The 19041-nt window shown below is 44.3% G+C and overlaps 1 protein-coding gene across 5 annotated transcripts; it reads left to right on the top strand.

Moving 5' to 3' along the window:
- The first annotated feature begins 219 nt into the window (after nucleotides 1-219).
- LOC120904309 lies at nucleotides 220-18834 on the top strand. 5 transcript variants are annotated; one of them, XM_040314216.1, is made up of 5 exons: nucleotides 220-815; nucleotides 889-1535; nucleotides 13788-14110; nucleotides 17913-18010; nucleotides 18112-18834. In XM_040314216.1, exons 2-5 carry the CDS (start codon nucleotides 1108-1110, stop codon nucleotides 18391-18393), a joined length of 1131 nt encoding a protein of 376 aa, XP_040170150.1. In that variant the 5' UTR covers nucleotides 220-815; nucleotides 889-1107; the 3' UTR covers nucleotides 18394-18834. The 5 variants fall into 5 exon arrangements, with proteins under 5 accessions (XP_040170150.1, XP_040170152.1, XP_040170149.1 ...); XM_040314218.1 differs by having other exon boundaries at nucleotides 220-1535; nucleotides 13788-14098; XM_040314215.1 differs by having other exon boundaries at nucleotides 220-1535.
- The last annotated feature ends 207 nt before the right edge of the window (nucleotides 18835-19041 follow it).

Raw genomic sequence — 19041 nt, 5'->3', positions numbered from 1 at the left:
CTAGGTTAGCCGAATCGGTAACGACCGGGACCGAACCAAAAGTGGGCCCTCGCTTCCCGATGCCTGCCTGCCAAGCGTGCGCCACGTTCGCACCAGGTGCTAATTAGAACCGCACATTCTTCTAGGTCGCTTTTTGTTGAGCTGTAAATTGTTGCCCCCGACTGCAGCGACGATAACTTGGCGGTGTGATACCATCGGATGGTGTAGTTTACCGCCAGACACTTGCCGGCGCAGAACGGTGTCCGTGAAGGTTTAGTGGTGCAGTAACGATTTGGTTTGTTGGTTGATTCCATTTTACTACTGTCGCGTGGCTGCAACATTGATTGGTTTAAAATAAAAAAAAAATCGAGAGCCAAACAGAATTAGAATAGACATGGTTCAGGAGTTTCGTGCTAAAATCGTTTCTTGTGGTTATTAAGCTCAAGCTCAGATTATGTTTACTGAAAGCATTGAGTGTTTGTAAACTACTCTAACACAACTACTTGCACTAAACACAAGAAGACCTCGAGAACTGTCCATCATGAAGGTGAAATTTCAGACACACTTAAGTTGAAAATATTCTTCCCATCTCTGTGTGTGTGAATATTTGGCTGTGTTTATCCTTATCGTATGAAATAAGGCAAGACACTTTACACAACCATCTGCTGACGTCAAGGATCAGGTTACGTTGCAACGGCACCCCCATCCCCGTCGCCGGCTACAAGTGACACTTTAAAAAGTGTTTGCAGGAACTAAATAATTGAGGAACGGAACGGAAACCGGTAGCACCAATCGACAGCAAAATCCGGACCGATTCGAACTGCACAAACTCAACGGTAAGAAAGTCCGTAAACCGCAACCTGCTGACACACCTGACCACCCAGCGCGCCTCCATCGAATACTTTCCAGTTCGTGCTACACTTAAGGACGCCACGGGGAGAGCCACACGAGAAGCAGGAAAAGTTGTGCCTTTGCCTTCTCATCGCCATCCGCTTGACGTGTGTTTGTGTTTGTTAGTGTGAGTGTGTGTGTCTGTGAGTGCAGCTGTGCATTAAAGAAGCAGCAGCAGCAGCAGTGTGTATTGAAATCTGCATCGGATCGTTGCGAAAAGCGAAGAGATTAAGCGTAATGATGGCCAGAAGCGGCGCCGGACCTGGCTCAACGATGCAGCTGCTGCTCGTTCGGCTACTGCTGATGGGGCTGGTACTGCTGGTCGTACTGAACGGGGAAGTGGTGGCCGCCGGAAGTGTCCGTGCGACAGCGAGACAAACGACAGCCACTGTAGCGGAAGATGAAGATAGCAGCAGCAGTGCAGCAGTTGGAGGCTCATCGGACGAGATGCTCGAGGAGAGTGAAGAAAGTTTCGAACAAGACGCTAGCAGCAGTGGCGAAACCCCATCCCCCAGCCGGCACGAAAGTGCGGAATCGACAACCGAGCGAGGTGGCGCACCGGACGAAGATGACGATGCCGGTTCGGTAACGGGGACAACGTTAGGTTACGGTGCGGTGGCCACCACGCCCAAGATAGTGGTGCGGCCCGTGAAGCAGCTAAGCCGGTAAGTAATGAGCCGGCCGTGGACGGTGCGGCAGCGGATGGTGGTAATTTTGTGCCCGTTTCCGGTCCCGGGAGTGATTGGCGTGGCGTGATAATTTACGATTGTCCTTAAAATCAACAGAATGCTGCTGGCAGAAGTGCAGATTCTGGGACTGGTTGCTTTTTATTCAAATTTGAAAGTATTTTTTTGCTAGCTTTTCTTGAAGTTACTTTTTTTATTTGACAAAAAGTTATTGTATTATTTTTACGTATTATTAGTAGAGCATTAAATGGAGGCGTCGACATTTTCCCGCTATACAAATTATAGTGAGGGGTAACGCTCGTTCCACATGTTACTTCTTGGTAATTTGGATTACATTTTTTCAGTGAACAGTACTGCATGGTCGCCCAGTCATTTACTGGATCGGATTAGTTTGCTGTATCGGTTTCTGGGTCGGGACACGTTTGTCATCCGTTCCATAGGAAGACATAGGACATAGGAATAGTTTTTATACCAGAATAATAAAGAAAGCAGTTTCAAGGTTGGCATGGGTTCAGAAGTTCTAGGATAGGCACACGTTTAGTTGTAGTTAAAGAAAACTGGGTTTCGGAATTAGTCCCAGGACCGTAATGTGTTAAGGCTCAGCTCTAGGACCGGTGTGAGATCGGAATCTGTTCCAGGACCGTCATGTGTTTGAGCTCGGCTCTAGGGCCGGCGTGAGTAAAGGATCTCCCAGAACGGCTACGGGTACAAGATCAGTTCCAGGATCAATGTCGGTTCGAGATTAGATCCTGTGTCGGTATAGGTTTCTTCTTCTTATTCTTTGGCACAACAACCGTTGTCGGTCAAGGCCTGCCTGTACCCACAAGTGGGATTTGTTTTCAGTTCAGTGCCCCCATACGAAGGACTGACTAACCTGCTACATGGTAATAAATAAGTCATTACCATGTAGCAGGTTAGTCAGTCCTTCGTATGGGGGCACGGTCCGTCCATTCGGGGCTTGAGCTCATGACGGGCATGTTGTTAAGTCGTACGAGTTGACGACTGTACCACCAGACCGGCCCAGGCCGGTATAGGTTTAGTATCACTTAAAGGATCGGTTTGAGTTTAGGATCTACTCTAGGAGCTATGAGTTCAGAATCTATTCCAGAACCGGTATGGATTGAGGATCAGTTTCTGGATTTGTATAGATTCAAGAAAAATTCTAAGAACTTTATGCGTTGCGTATCAATTCCAGGGTCCGCATGGGATGTTTAAACATTTCAGGATCAAAATGGGTTCAAGATCAGTTAGATCGATACGTGCTCGGGATCAGTGTCTGGACTCATATTGGTTCAAAATCTATTCCAAAAGCAGAATTCACACTTTTTTGTATTAGCCTTGAGGAATGTTATAAATGTTATAAATACATTAATTCAAAACATTTTTCCCTCAATTTCTGCTCTCTTATATGAATCTCAATTACAATAAATACTGTAATCGATTAAACCGCACTTGCTCGCACACTTGCAGCATTATACATGCAATTACGAATGCACACGCTTTTCCGGGGATTTTGAGCAAAAGTTCCGAAAAAAATGTACCTACTGTCTGATACACCAAGGGTCCAGCAAAGAGCAAAGGCTATCACCGCATCGGTCACACATCGGTCGGCAAACAGTGGCCGACACTCGACACCCAGCCGTGTGCTGTTGCTGTTTGAGTTTCAGTTGCTACCGGTGCGATCATGCTCACTAAAATCACACTCCAATTCGTTAAACTCCAACGCCCGACCGGTTTGCGAGTGAAAAGTTATTCCACCAATGGAGAACAAAACACTACAAGCGCACTGACAAAACTCCACAAAAGCCAGGCCAATCTGTTAAAATGAGTTTCCCGCACGTCACCAGCTGGCATCATCATATCTGGCGCACCGCCGAACAACCGGCGCAACGCATGAAAACTGCATCCGGGGGGAGTGGGGTGGACGCATACAAAAACGGTCCGCCAATGCAGTGGGGTGGGATGCATATGGAATGTGTTTTGCTATCTCTCAAATAAAGTTGCCTAATTACTGCGGAAACTATTCATCAACTCGCTTTCGTTCGGTTGCGGGTGTTAATGAACTTCGGCGGGTGTCGCCGCGGCAACATAGTTCTGGTCGAACAAATGTTAGTTTTGCAGCGAATAATCAGTTTCGGTGCGGATGTTGAAACTTTGCACAAATGTACTAAAGTGGTGGGGGGTGGTTGTACAACGGTGGTGTTCATCACACTCAACACACTGTATCAAGCTACGAACGTGTGTGTGCGTGTGTATGTTCTGAAAAGGTGTTTTTGAATGGGAAGTTTTATTAATTTCTCTCGCCCTTTCGCCAACCCGCCGTCGAACCGTCGTTATTGCAATAGACACACTCTAGGCTGCAGTTATTTACACAATTATGCAGCTCACTCACCGAGAGGTTTCTGTTTGCGCTGTGAAAGTATTTACACACTTGTACAACCGTACGATTCATCGTATGGAATGGATGGAATGGAACTTCAATGTGACGGATTTGCTGAAGGCTTGAAGAGCGTATGTAAGCGGAGCCAGTTTTAATATTATGCTTTGATAGCACTCGGTGTAAGGATTATCGTTTCTCGTAGATGGTGTGTGGAAAATGAAACAGGTGTCATTGCGATGTAGACGTATTAGCGGCATCTGCTCTATCCACACTACTTCGGCAATAATCCGCTCTATATTGCATCGAAGTGTAGATTGGCGGCTTTTACCGGTGAATGAATCTGCTCCATGGTGAGGATCATTCTGCACTATTTAGGAACATCCTTCTGATAAACTGCTGGTTTGGTAGGTAGCGTTTACTATTTTTGAGCGTGTTGTTGTAATGTAATGAATATAACATTATCATACTTGCTACTAATTTACGGTGTTGTATCTTTTTCGGACGCGTAAGGGCCCATTGATTCCGGACAAGTACGACAAAGTCAAATAAAATCTTAGTCATTTCAGGAAGATACAATGGCAATGGAATTTACGATACATTACTGCTTTGAACCTTTGAAAAACCACTGGTATTATATATATATATATATATATATATATATATATATATATATATATATATATATATAAAAGGAAATGTATGAACTGAAGTCCTACACATTCTTCAATGTCAATTGCTCAATGCAATTTTAAAGAATCGATGAGATTTTTTCGAACATGCAATAACTTTTGAGATTAACAATAGTCTACTTTGAACTTAAAACTTTCATTCAAATTTGTTTCGATTCATTTGGAAACTAGCCAGATTTTTTCTGACTTAGCCAGACACGCCCGGACTTGCTCTGAGTCGACCGTATTCGTCAGGAGTCTTCCACACTTGTTCAGATACGTACAGTATTGTGGAATTCAATCTAGTTTTGATTTGGAGAGAGATTCAGGTTTTAAAACTATAGTCGGGATAGATCTATGATTCCATGTCGTGCGCCATCTATGTCCGGAGTCATCTGAGCCCAAGCGTGAGACCAGTCCACCTAATCTTATTGAATTAGGCACGCTAGACTACAGTTGGATCACTCGACGTTGTAGCGGCTTCATAGGGTGTAATTTAAGCTGTCAGATGCTAAATTTCCGAATTCCGACTGGATTTGCATTCAAAACTATTTTGTTTTTTGCTCCTTGAACGTTCTATTTTTGTAATAATCAGCCACTTTTCCAAACTCGATCGAATTCGGGAACGATCGTAGCGATTGTCAAAATGACATACATTGGTGATTTCTTTGGTTTTTTTAAACATTTTGCCATATTGTACGTAAAACTGAGCAGAATACTGATTAAATTTATTAAAGCAACCATTTTATCTAGGCAACTGCAACTATCATTCCTATTTGAATTTGAATTTGAATTTGGCTAAATGGTTATTTAACATATTATGTAATGTATTAAATTTCGCACAAAATCGATTTAAATTTTCTTTCAAAATAGATCTCAAAACGTTTGGAGGCTCTTAGTTCATGTTCTTGTCCTACTTAGCATGTAGCTGTAGTATACGGTAATATTGAGGCTTCTTCCATAGTCTGGCTTCAAGACTAAATTGAACCTCATATCCGGCAAATGCTATCCATGGAGATGTTTCACATACATGAATCGTCCGGTCTTTACATGAACTTACGCTTCGTTTGTTTAAATGAATCTATCATTCAGCACCCAAAATTCTGAGTGTTAATATCCCCTTAATGAGCTGTACCATTGAATGACTACATCAAAAACAAAGAAAGTATTTTCGACTTGGGTTACTGATGATGGGTTACAACACGGAGTAGACCGTCCCGCTCCGGCAGCACTTATACCAATCAAAGCAAAACCATCACCACTAAAATGATAAACACGATACGGTACAATTATTGAAGTCTTCCACCGCCAAGAATAAAGTAAAAACAACCAAACCCTAATGCTTGTTGCATGTCACTCATCATAAAAAAACTGCACAGGAAAAACTTCCAATTAATGCCCGGCTAATGCATATCCGGTCCGGGGGGCGGATGTTCCATTTGCTTGCCAACCTGCCAACCAGCAATAGGGACAAACAGCTTTACTACAACGCCTGCAAACAAACGAACGAAACAGCTTCGAACTAAACAGACTGGATACGTGTTGACCCCATATTAACAATCGATCACGTTTGTGTGTTTGTGTGTTTGTGTGTATGTGTGTGTGTAAAAAGTGTACAAAACTGTGCTTAACGATAATTACAGTACTTGCCGTTGCCACCGACCTCCGCCTCGCCGGACCTTGGATTTGTCGATGAGGCTCATCGTAGCGGTGGTTAAATTCATTCTCTAGCCCAGACCAGCACCAGACAGGCCAATATAAGCAACCGACCCCCTCCCCTTGTATCATGATGGTACGCCCCTGGTGTACTAATACAATAAAGCGGGCAGCCGATGTGACCTGGCGGTGGGATTTATTGTAGTAACATACCAATTTGCCATTTAGTAGATTGTAGTCTGGTCGGCTTTTTTTCGCTGCTCTGTGCTGCTGCTGTCGCTAGCACTGCTGGTTGCTGGTGAGTTTGGAATTTGTGATCCCATGCACCGGGGGCTAAGCTTAATAGAAAAAAATACGACCACGGCCCCGTCCGTTCCCTGTACGTAGATTGAATTTAAATTTATGATCACAGGGAATTTAATGTGTACCGGATACCCCGCAATAACAAACATTAAAACAAGAGCTGTGGCGGTGGAGGGAGTTTCGGCTCGGCCGCTTCTTCCGATGAGGTCCTTCATTACGGCTGTGTGGCGCGTTGGCTTGGGTCCGACTAAACGCTTGGCTGCCAGCAGGCTCTAGGGTCGGGGCGGATGTCGTCCATCCCTTATTCCGTACCCGAGCGGTTTGGTCTTTTCCCGGGAAATTGGAGGAAAGTGTAATGAGCAGAAAGAGAGAGAGAGAGCAAGAGCGACAGGAGTAAGATTTTTTCGACCCAACTCAAACCAACCGCCACGGGCGTGTACGGCGTGATTGTGCGCCATAACATGCAATTGGCGCGCTCGCGCGTGGTTTTGTGTTACGCTCCGCGAACTCTGCGGGTGTGTTGGGAAGTGTTGGCTTCTGAATTATTTCACCCTGCATAATTTTACCAGCCGGATATTCAATTGCGCACACACGTGTGTCCACGTGTACTTGAGGTGGGGAGGGGGAGAAGTGGAGGTTTGCAACCGGGCTTATTCAACGTCCTTGACGGGGTTTAATTTGTGGCACCGGGATAGTCTGGCCGAAGCATCGCCACGAACTTTGGAGGCTCTTTTCCGTCGTTGCCGGGTGCGGGAAACGGGTTGCGATTTAAATTAAACCGCTTAATTTGACAATTACAATCACTACAGTCAGATGTCCGGAAAGTGTCGGGGAGGAGAGGAGCAGTGGGCACTGCCCCTTACCCCATCCCCCTGTGTGTGGGTGTAAAAGTTTCGCTCGCGCAAAAAAGCATCTATTCACCCGTGGCGCATAATTTGCACGCACGATCGGTCAAACCAATCGTGCTGGGGCCGCTGTGTTTAATCCTTTCCATTTGCCATTATCACCACCGGGCTCTGCCTTCCCTATTGGAGCCACAGATTTCCTCTCTTTCTCTCTCTTTCTCCACCCCAAAAATGAGGTGAAACGGGCACACAAGGTGGAGAGACGCAAACGGAATGGTGACCGTGTGAGCTTTTAATTTTAATTATGCCCGTACATTCATTTATTACAGCACGAGCGCACGGGCGCAAAAGAATTGAGTGCTCATGGCCTCCACCCCCCTCCCATGGGTGGAATTGTGGGCGGCGGGGGAAAACAGGCACGCGGATAACTTTGACACATTTTCCACCCATTCCAACGGCCAAAATGGGAGGATGCGACGTTGACAGGGTGACGAAATGCGAGGTCGAGAGACAAGGGGGTTTGAGGAATTAATTTTTATCTGATAGCAATTGAAAATTGATATTCAATCGTTGTCTTCGTTGGTCGATTGCTCCTTTCACAACCTTGCTGGTGGTGGTGGTGGGGAAAACGCACATCCGAAAGCCAAATCGATTGCAAATAATATATGAAAGCCCGGGCCATAGTTCATTAATTCAAAAAAAAACATTAATTCAACATTCCGAAAATGTTGTGCACAGACAGGGGAGGATGCGGGATGGTCAGAGAGAGAGAGAGAGAGATAATGGAAAGGAGGGATGGAAAAATGGCATCCAATCGAGTGCACTCGATTGCTTTCATCAATCGGAAAGAAAACAAAGCAGGCGAACAGTTGCGTGCGAAAGTGCTGCTGCGGGCATGGGGAAAGCGCTCTGCCAAAGTTTACCCGAAAGGCTTCGCCGGTTGGCCGATTAACGTGCTTGACTGCATCAAGCTTGCCGTGAGTGTCATGTGATTGTTTTGCTGACATGTGATGCTCTTTTGGTGATTGTTTTACCGCTGTAGTGATGGTTTATGTGAAAAACAAACATATTTTAACTGATTTTTATTAGAAATGGCTAAGTAATATTTGGTACGTTGTTTTATCATTCAATACAAAATATATTTTATGCTTTCCGCTTTCTTTTTGGTAGCGCACTGTGGCACGACCTTAGGTGAAAGGTGCGTGCTAAGATGTGTGGGCCTGTGGAACGGGGGCACAAAATCATAATTAATCCATTTGCTTAATGCTGTCTGAGCCCGGGCGGTACAGATGCAATGGGTACAGATTTTTCCCCGAAAGGGGAAACGGGTTTGCTACCGTTGCGCGCATCCCATCCCCGATGCGATATGGCGTGTGGTGGCTGATGGTTAAATTTTTCATATGAAATTTATACCAGCACCGTCGGTTGGTTCTGTGACCCTGTTAATATTATTTTTTTTCTTCTTTTCGTTCACCCCGACCCCGTCGGCAAGGTCAGATAAATATAAATTGAATATCATTTGAATGCATTCATCTCGTGTATGTGAGTGGGGTCGTAATTTCATTTCTGATGTCCATTTTTTTCTCTCTCTCTCGCTTGGTCCGCTACTGTGTCTGCTTTTTTGTACTGGGGTGGAAAAAATGGCGGTGTTGTTGGGGTTAAAAGTTTTCTTTTTCATTCGATACACACCGATGGCAGGCCCAGCTACGATAGGTTAACTGTTACAGTCAACCAGCGGGCTGTTGTGCTGGTGCATGGATTTCATACCGCACTGGCAGTGTTCTTCAACCTTTCAAGTACAGAGTACGGCAGATCATTAAGTTTTCCATTTTCCTCGGGCTCTTAAGATTGATTCCTCCGATGAATTCCGACATTATTCTAAAAACTCTTATTTTGATGTTTTTTTTTTTATAATTAGGAAAGGAGTTCAAATCAATGTCTTGCAAAATACAATAAACTCTTTGTCATATTGTTTCATTCGTTCTCAAATCGACTTTTGGTAGTTTTTTTTATTGACTTCATGTCAGCTGAAATCATGTCAACACTCCATACAAAACCGCAATACAAACTAGCCTCAGGTTGTAAGCCTTATATTTTTCAGCCTGAAAAATATGTAAACTAACGTCGATTCGTTGCAGAAACGAACAGGATCCCAAACTGAAGCTCAAGTATTCTGTCAAGAAAGGCCAAAAACTATTTAATTCGATAATTTTGAATGTATTTTAGAAGCGTTTAAATCCGTTTCAAACAGTAAAGAAAAAAAAACAATATGATTTTAAAGTCGCACCTCTGTTCCTCCGCAAATGATTAAATTTTTGCAAATAATGACAAATGATAAATGATCAATGTAGCAGAACGTAACTTTTAAAAAGATACAACCAAGATGATGAATGTTGTTCCACTGACAGGTTGAAATGTTAGCTTCCTGGCTTAAAATATAAAAAAGGTTATAGGCAGAATGAAAGCTAGCCTAAAAATTTGTCAAAGATTTGTGTTGATACGATTCCTGAGTATCATTCTAATGGGCATTCTAATTATTCTTAATTATTTCTTGTTTTCATTACTATCGAGATGCTTTTCAACACGTTTAGTTGAAGTTTAATATTTTGATGTTGAACTTCCATCATTTTGTAATCAATGGGGCCCTTTCCGTTTTAAGTTTGTAGGCTGAAATTACAGCCTGTCAGCTGTTTGCATTGTATAGCAGTTTTCGAGCAGCTATCTAAGTGGGTATAATATACAGGTGGGCTTATCCCAAGGTGTATGAATTTAGAAGACTGATCTTTATCGCTTCTGCTTCTGAATGAAGATTTTAAGCGTGTTTTATGTATTCGTGAAATATCCAGAAAGCTTGTTTGAACAAAAGATTTCATCCATCCTGTCAACAAGTGATATTCAAGTTTGGTTATAAAAAACATACTATGAGACCACCTGGATTACATACACTTTGATTCTAGATTCCACCACGTTATCTCTTTAATGAACCTTGGGATAAATGAAAACACCACCTTGTTATGCCATTTTTCAAGCATGTACTCGAATATAATTCTAGCTTTGAGGCTAGAATAATCGAGACTGATAATTCCAGGCTAGTTTTGTGTGTGGTTTTGTATGGAGTGTTTACATGATTTCAGCCTCCAACTGTCAAACTCCATACAAAAAACTGACTAGAATCGTGAAGGGCCCCAATCATAGATTTCATAATGTGGCTTGTTAAAAACCTTAGATAATTATATTTTGATTATATTTTTAATGACTCAAACGTCAAAAAGGGAGACTTGTTTTAGATCTTTATAAGAGTGTATAAAAACACTAACCTGTGGTCTGTTGAGTAATTTATCAAATACTCTCGAAAATATAAAAAAAATTGTAAAAAATATAATCTCAGTTTTAACTGCAAGACCACTGCACTGCTGGTGCATCATCGTTCAGCGCATGAAGTGCGCCGTAAATAAACAGGTGAAATATTTATTGAATATTCAACGAATTACACACACACACACGATGGTAACGACGACAACGGCAGGGCAGTGACAGACAAAGGGGACACGCAACGGACGCATCTGGGCTACTTGAACCCATCCTGATGCAGGTTCTGCAAACGCGAACGCTGCCTGCAGGCTGTAATGGATCAGTCAGAAAAATAGTACACTCAACTCAATGTCCTCTTTATGCTCGTGTATGAAACACACAGTGCGGCTGCTGCTGCTGCTGCTGCGTGTACCATTTGATTGGCGAGTGAGCGCTCACCCCCACCCGAAATGCCGAACGCATGCAAGATATTAATTATCATTTTGGTTTTCCAATTTGCAGTCCAGTCAGAGGGCGAGCGCGCGCGTAGGCCGTTCGCCCGTCAAAAGGCTCAAAGAGAATGCGCAATATATGCTGATGGGTGTGCTGATTGGGGTGAGAGGTTCAATCCATCGCCGGGTTTGCATAATGCATCCATTCCCAATGACGTGCTACGGAAGAGTAAAAAATGCACTAATGCAAAGGGCGTACAGGCGGTTTTTTGCCTCAATACACCGTGCCACTCATTGCCGAAACTACATTAACATGCACTACACTAAGCTCATAGCAAGCTACAGCCGAACGCACTGCATAAAATGTAATCATAATCACTGCCTTTGATGAAATTAGAAATATGGATGGCCGAGGGAACGAAGGCGAACGTTGGACGTGGAGCGAAAGTTTAGTCAGCTTAATTACTTTTATGTGCGTTGTTTAGAGTGAAGCCTGCTATAAAGCCCTTTAACCTAAGCGCCATGCCCTGTGTTTGGGTAAATATTCCCCAATTGCATCCGTGTGCGGTCATGCAAAGCAGTGCCGATTATCCAGTCGATTTAATTTTCAAAGCGGCTTAACCCGGGGAATCGTTCAAAGCGACAAAGGCTAGTGGAGCAGAAAGTTTAGCAATTAATTCATTCACAAAAATGCTTAAAGTTTAGTTGCTGCAGCAGTTGGGTTACACGCCCCTTTGAAACTCCTTTTACCGCTTCATACGTGTATGTGTGTGTACGTGTAACTATAGAGCGATTTGTTTTCTTATCGAGGTACGAGGGGAACGATAGTTCCTCCTCCGCCCTTAAAAAAGGACGCCAGGATACTACGAAATTCATTTGTTTCAATTTGCCGCTCATTATGCCGGAGCTTCCAATGCGTGCGGAGGACGTGTTTCGGTCGGTGCTGATAATAAGATAATTCCGAGCAAAGCCATGAACTGCCTTTCCCCCCCAAAAATCGATACACCAAATGGGAAGAGTTGCTGCTGTTGGGCAGCTTCCCTTTTTTCGGGCCTTTGCTGTGCTACTGTTGCGCTGTGGGGAAGCCCAACCCGAAGCCCAACATTCCGACGCACCATTATCAATTAACATAACCACAACAACATGCACTACACTACGCATCGTACATGTGTTCGGTGAAATGGAAGAAAAAACGCACACCATTCCCCATTCCCAGCTTCCGTCTCCTAATGGGGGCGTTTGGGGCCAGTGGTCGTCGTCGCCGTCGTCCGGGGTGATCCTTTGAACTCAAATCAGGATCATAATCTAGACCGTTAGTCTCACCCCATAAAATGATGATTCTCGCGGGACGGGAATTGGAAGTGTGGTGTGTGTGTGCAACCGTGTACGTGGTGCCGTGTACGTCCAAGCCTAATGTCCCAAACCCCGAATTTGGTATTCGGTTTCGGTTTCGGGGGCCCCAGCCCAGTGGAGAGGTTTTTCTTTCATTAGCCTCATTAACTGCCCGCTTCTGCCAAAACCACGGACGGGCGTACAGCAACAAAAACATTTGCCCGCAACAAACCGCAGCGAACGATAATGAAGCTCTTTGGCACGACCCCGGAAGTACCTTTTTGCTGTTTTGGGAAGGATATTTGGGGCGCACCGCACCGTTTCGGACATTGTCTTCACATGCACAAACAAACACATATATACATATACCAGAGTCCATATCAGGGAAAGAAGCGGTGTTAGAATAACAACAGTACCAGTGCAAATGTGGCACCAGGGACAAGCGTGGAGCGAGACGTATGGCCGTACGGTGTGCCGTTCGGGTCATTGCCGTTCGCGGGTCGGCACCTTTCCGCAGGCGACACCATTCATTATTTCTAATAAAACAATTTGAACAAACTGAATTAAATTTTATTTATTGTTATTATCGCTTAATTCTGTTTGGCCCTTTATCTTATCTGCTTATTGCGCCTTCCTCTTTCCACGAATTTGTCGGAAGTCTTGCCCCTCCGCATGACTATTGTGTCCTTTTGGGGGGGCAAAACGACGTACTGTGTGTCGTTTTTGCTGAGCAAAAGTTGTGCTCACTTGGGTTGTGGCCAGAAATTCCTTTGTCATGCACGATGGCACCGTTAGAATAGTGCTGGAGGGCTCGGTACAATAACGGGCCGATGTGGCATAAACGCCATAAAAGTGGCTAAAACCACTGTGTGAGAATTGGATTGGTGTGCGGGCTTAACGACTTGTTCGTACATTTACTTACTTTTGCTGGACTTATTTGGTTTTATATGAACTTATTGTGTCTAAATTTGTCTTTGCATCCCCAAAAAATTGAATAACTTCAAATCCGAAAGCTAATATCGATGTCGAGCTTCATTGGTTCTCCGTTCTCATCTTGTTACCCAAGAATAAAATGCTTTATTCGCTAGTTCCCAGCACAAAATTTCCCTTGTCTACTTTCCTTCCGGCTCGGCAGCTCCTTCCTTCCTGCCTTGATGCCGGCTAGCAAATTGAATATGTCTTTCCACCTCTAGCTGCTGCTAACTCTTGTCCACATGTTCTCTAACCATGCCCCTCGCCCCGTTTGTTCTACGTTACCATTCTCGGTGCTCACGCTATCTCTCCGGATTCCCCCTCCTGGACAGCTACGAACAAGGCCTGGAAGACTACGACGAGGCGGCGGACCGTGCCGAGCGCGAGCAGCAGCAGCAGCAGCAGGAACAGAGCGTCGACCAGCAGTACAACAATATGGTGAAACCGATGCTGACATTATTTAATGTGATAAGCACAGTTTTATCGTCCGGAAGATCAATGCGCACGGTGACAGCGGGCTGGGAGCGGCCGGCAGCAGACGACACCGAGCGGACGTTAGCCACCACCGATGACGGCAATCCTGGCAATAAAACCGAGATCATCACGGCTGGCGAAAAATCAACAAGCGGTACCGCCGGTGGAGGTAATGAAAATGGTAATGAATATTTTGAATGTCTAGCATATTTCCCGAATGCAGCAACGGAGCCAGGCTGGCTTTGCATGCAAAGGAGCTGGTTTTTTTGTTTGGCTGGTCGTAAGCTGTGACCCGTATGGCCCCCCGTTTGGCAGCCCGAGTAGGATTTTTGCGGAATGGGCAAAGGACACATTCACGCATTCAATGAATCCCCGGTTTCGGAAAGCGTTAGCCTACGGATATCCTTTACCGTCAAAAGCGCCACAGCGCGCGCCTTCAGCCTTTTTGGCCCCGGTGGTTGTCACATTCGGGAAAAGACCAAGAACACATACGTCTCTTCGAGAGGGCACATAAAATATGGAAGCGTTTGCATAAGGAAGAGGAAGCGATTGTGGAAGGTAATGGATTTTTATTAGACGCTTTTATGGCGCCGTTGGCAAACAGTTTTCGGCAACACACAAAAAACAGCTTCGGAGACATTAAGCTATTTGGGTGCGGGTCGGCATATTGATGTGGTTGTTTGATCCCGGGGCGCAATAAATATGGTTCCGGTCGATGCTGAATGTGTGCTCTGGTCTCGTAGTGTGGCCAGTGGCAGTATTTTGTAGATGGAAATAGGAAAAGTGTAATTAAAATTTATCCTTCAAAATGGTTGTTTGGGAAGTAACGACTACACGTTGCTAGGCCATATTGAGACTAAGCAATTTTTGTGTTTTTTGGTATGCGTCTCACAACGTTCTCATACATTCAGCTAAACATGGTTGAAGTGCTCATTCCAAAGCAACATTCTACTTGCATATGAGTAAGAGTAAATTGAAAAACTTTAACACATCACATTTCGAAACGGTTCTACATTTACACACATAACCCTACCTTCAATCGTGGTGGTTCCATGGCGTAGCTCTATGCAAACATTCCCATGTTGACGATGCGAGAAATATAATCCTTGGTTTTATAACCTTTTCCCCCCAAAAAAAAAGCTGGCCATCTTTCACTTTTCATCAGTTGGTGAGCATTAGTTTTTCGCCAGCTGCATGCTCATGAACAGTGCTGTGAGATAAAGTTACAAATTAAAAACTTTTCTCCTCCCCAGCAACCCTCCGCTGGACTGCGGCATTTACGGCGTGTATGTGTGTCGTTCCCTTTCCCGGTTATTACGCTTACCGTAAGCTGCATCGGGATTTTTCAGCGTAAAAAGTCAACCGAACGTGGGAGGGCGGTGGATAATACTGTGAAAAATAGAGGCAAAAGCTGTGTGTTTGCAGGTTGATTTTTCCCGGCCGGATTTTTTAATGCGGTGATATTCCACTCATGTGTGTTCAGGTGGTAGACGCGTAAAGGAAGCGTAGAGGCAAAGACTATAGTTTTGCAATGATGCACTGGGATTTGAACTGCGTTGGTTGAGGTGAATGTGCACGGGGCTGGATGCAGAAAAAAGGGGTTCATGGTTTTGCACGATGGACGGTAGTGGTGGTTTTTTATGACTTAGAGGTAGAATTTTGCGTTAGCTTGAGCGAGAAATTCTGATAGCTCATTCTGTAAGTTAAATCACTATCAAATGGAAACTATTTCGCGATTAAAATCTGCAGGTTTGCTGGAAAAGTTGTTCAACAAGCTGCAGGGCATTGTGAGATATCTAATGTAGACTGTCTAGGCTGTCTTAAAATTGTACTTGTCGACCAACAGTATGCACTGTCGAGTCTGTTAGAAAACCTTGTCGACGTGCTAAAGATTAAGATGTCTGAGAGGCATATGTCCTGATACTAGAAAAAAGTACGACATAGTTCTAGATTGCACCGTCTCGACAGTTTATTTTAGGTGAACTGCTTGCTATATTATGACCGGATGGCAGCTAGTATCTTTTTGCGCTTATTCTCACTGTTGACCTTTGACCTGAGGTAGGAGAAATCTTAGACGACGTAAAGCATACATACGTCGGTCCTACGTAGATCTGGATTTGTTAATGTCATCATTTTGGTATTTATCTCTTTTATCTGCAATCGGGATTCTCTGCTACCTGTTTAATCCCTTGATAGGCTTCAACGGTATAGGAAAGTCGATATAGAGATAGTGTTTGTTGAAAAATACGTCCAAGACAATAGTCTCTACTTGTGGCGGTACTTGTGGTTTTGTGAATGCATTACCCTGCGTATTTTGGAAATAGACTTTAAAACAGACAGTTTTTCTAACGTTCAGGCGAATGAACTTACCTTTACTAGCGTTCACACATTCACTTGTGAAATGTTATTGATATGCTCATAAGATATTGGATGATCTAGCCGAATAAACCTTTTTGTTGTTCTATCAGGATATGAACCTGTGTTTGACATTTTAAACTTTTAAATTGGAATATCTTAAGCCTGCGTTTGTCAAAAATATATTCGATAATTCAAAACAACGCTGCATCTTCCATTCCTAATTGGAAGATATTTTCCGGCATATTTGATATTGACAGTTCCTCGAAAAGCAAACATCCATCATGAACATGATGTGTTTTCACACGCTTCAAAAATGATTTTTGACCTTTGGACAGGTTTGATGCCTCAGAGGCTAATTTAAAATTCACTGAAACTATAATTGTTCAAGCATCGACCGTCTCATCAGATTACTCAGGCTATAGAATATTAGAATCGACAGATAAACCAGATCATTTAAGTTATAATAATGTACCTTGCCCGAAACTACTCCGAATGATACATACTCTACACATCCAATTTACCAACCCCAAACGAAATCATTGTACACATTTGTCGTGGCGATTAGAACACAATTTTCGCCCTCATCTTCTCCCTCATCCACCCCCCGAAAAGTAAAACCCGCAGCGTGTTCAATTTCCCATTTTCAACCTGCACAGCTAATTAAAACCGGTGCTAAACGTGCGATTTATGTTTCATTCCAGAAACAGTAACCGCGGTGACAGGTGGACGATACATTAAAGGCGATCCCCTGAATGGCTACTACGATTTCGTGATCAGTGAAGGATCGTACAAGTTTTGGGTGGTGATGCAGGTAGCTATTGCACTATAAACTAATCATCAACCAGCACAGTCTGCGTCCTAATTCCACGCCCTGCACTCGCACCAATTTGGGATGCGCGCTCGGGAATGGTGGTAGGACGTAATTGTGTGTTCCTCTTTCCGCAATTGTGTGTACAAATGCATTTTTCTTTTTGTTTTTTTTTTTATTCCATCCTTCGTGCCCTCTCTCGCTCTCTCTTTCGCTGCTGGGTTGAAAATCCTAAACCACCACGCAGCTCTTCACCGCTGGGCTGGTGATGTACGCCACATTTGCGGCCATTTACTACTCGAAAGTGAGCCCACTCACGTCGGATTACGACTATATCGATTACCTGAACGGGGCCCGCTCGTTCGCCGGTGGCCGTTCGATGGCAGGCGGTGCGAGTGGTGCTAGCGGGGGTTCGATATGGGATACGGTTGCCAACAACTGGTGGTTTGGACCGGCGGCCCAAACATTCGAAATCGTGATGCAGGCAATCGAGAACGCACCGAAGTAGATGCAGCACATCGGGATCGCATTGAAATGAAACATTTAACGCCCTTCCCTTTGATTCGGCCGAAATGAGTCCTTGAATGTTTTATCTGAATGTGTGTATGGGTGCATGTTTGTGTGTTTGTGTGTGTTTTCGGGCAGTATGCTTTCTTTCACAAAAGTATCCTGCTGCCCTGCTGCTAGGTGTAATTGTTCAACTAGATACTAAACGAAGCGGTATGACGAAACGTTCGTCTCTGACAAGCTTCACTACCCGTCCGACACAAGTAAATGAGGAGTAAAAGTGCATTGTATCGATCCATCCTTCCCACAGCCACCGCCGAGGGTCGCTACATCAAGGGAGACCCTCTGAACGGATACTACGATTTTATCATAAGCGAAGGGTCGTACAAATTTTGGGCCGTTTTCCAGGTGAGTAAAGCGGTTGTTGATTCCGTAATATACAGTGATCGACCCGTGTTCCCTCCCCATCGATCGGTTACTGATGAGAATACATTCCACCAACATTGCAGCTCGTGACGGCCGCCGTGGTCATCTACTCGACGCTAACCGCCATTTACTACTCGAAAGTGGCACCGCTTACGGCGGATTACGACTATATCGATTATCTGAACGGTGGCCGCTCGTTTGCCGGCGCACGGCCGTTAGATGAGACGGGTTCCCGGTCCGCCCAAACCAGTGGCAGACGCGCGTCGGGATGGATGGACAACCTGTCCAGCAGCAGCTGGTTCGGTCCAGCTGCACAAGGCTTCACGATTGTGATGGAAGCGATCGAACGGCAGCAGAAATGGTGAGACCTCTGTGTGTGAGGTGGATGTGGTGGAAAAATAGCAGCTTCCAATTTCTATGAAATATCCGAACACATGGTACACCTGACCAAATTGGAAAACGCTTGGATATTTCATGGCAAATTACGTACGGTTTGGAATTCGTCGAATGGTTTTCATACTCAGGCAGTGTAGGCGTTTGTAATGCAAAAACTATAGGAAGAAAGATTGTGTGAGTGGTGTAACGGGGACGAGTGGTCACAGAAGAGGCACGTGGGCTGATCGGTAATCTGGACAGGGATTGATTCCACGTACTTTTAATCGGAAAGCCCACAGTTAAACATAGATTTAGCAACGAAAAACAACCAGCTTTAGCTATAACAGTAAAGAGACCTGCAGGTTAGATGCTCTGTCACAGGATTTAATTTAACTTCTCGTAATACAAATAAAAAAACACACTGGATTAAATTGCTTTGTCTTTTAAATGAATCTAGGATCATTTCGCAAATAAAAACAAATTCGAAATAAATATTAAATATATGGACGATCTACGATGTTTCCAGGATCAGGTGAGTACTGGTAGCCTCTGAGGCGACACTTAATCGAAGCGTTTCTTTTTCTGCGTTCCTCAGCGATTTTACTACAGCGATTACAAACAAGGTTCGGAACATAATG

The sequence above is a fragment of the Anopheles arabiensis genome, chromosome 3, assembly GCF_016920715.1.
Source record: "Anopheles arabiensis isolate DONGOLA chromosome 3, AaraD3, whole genome shotgun sequence".
NCBI classification, from domain to species: domain Eukaryota; kingdom Metazoa; phylum Arthropoda; class Insecta; order Diptera; family Culicidae; genus Anopheles; species Anopheles arabiensis.
This window is presented reverse-complemented; position numbering and strand designations above follow the sequence as displayed.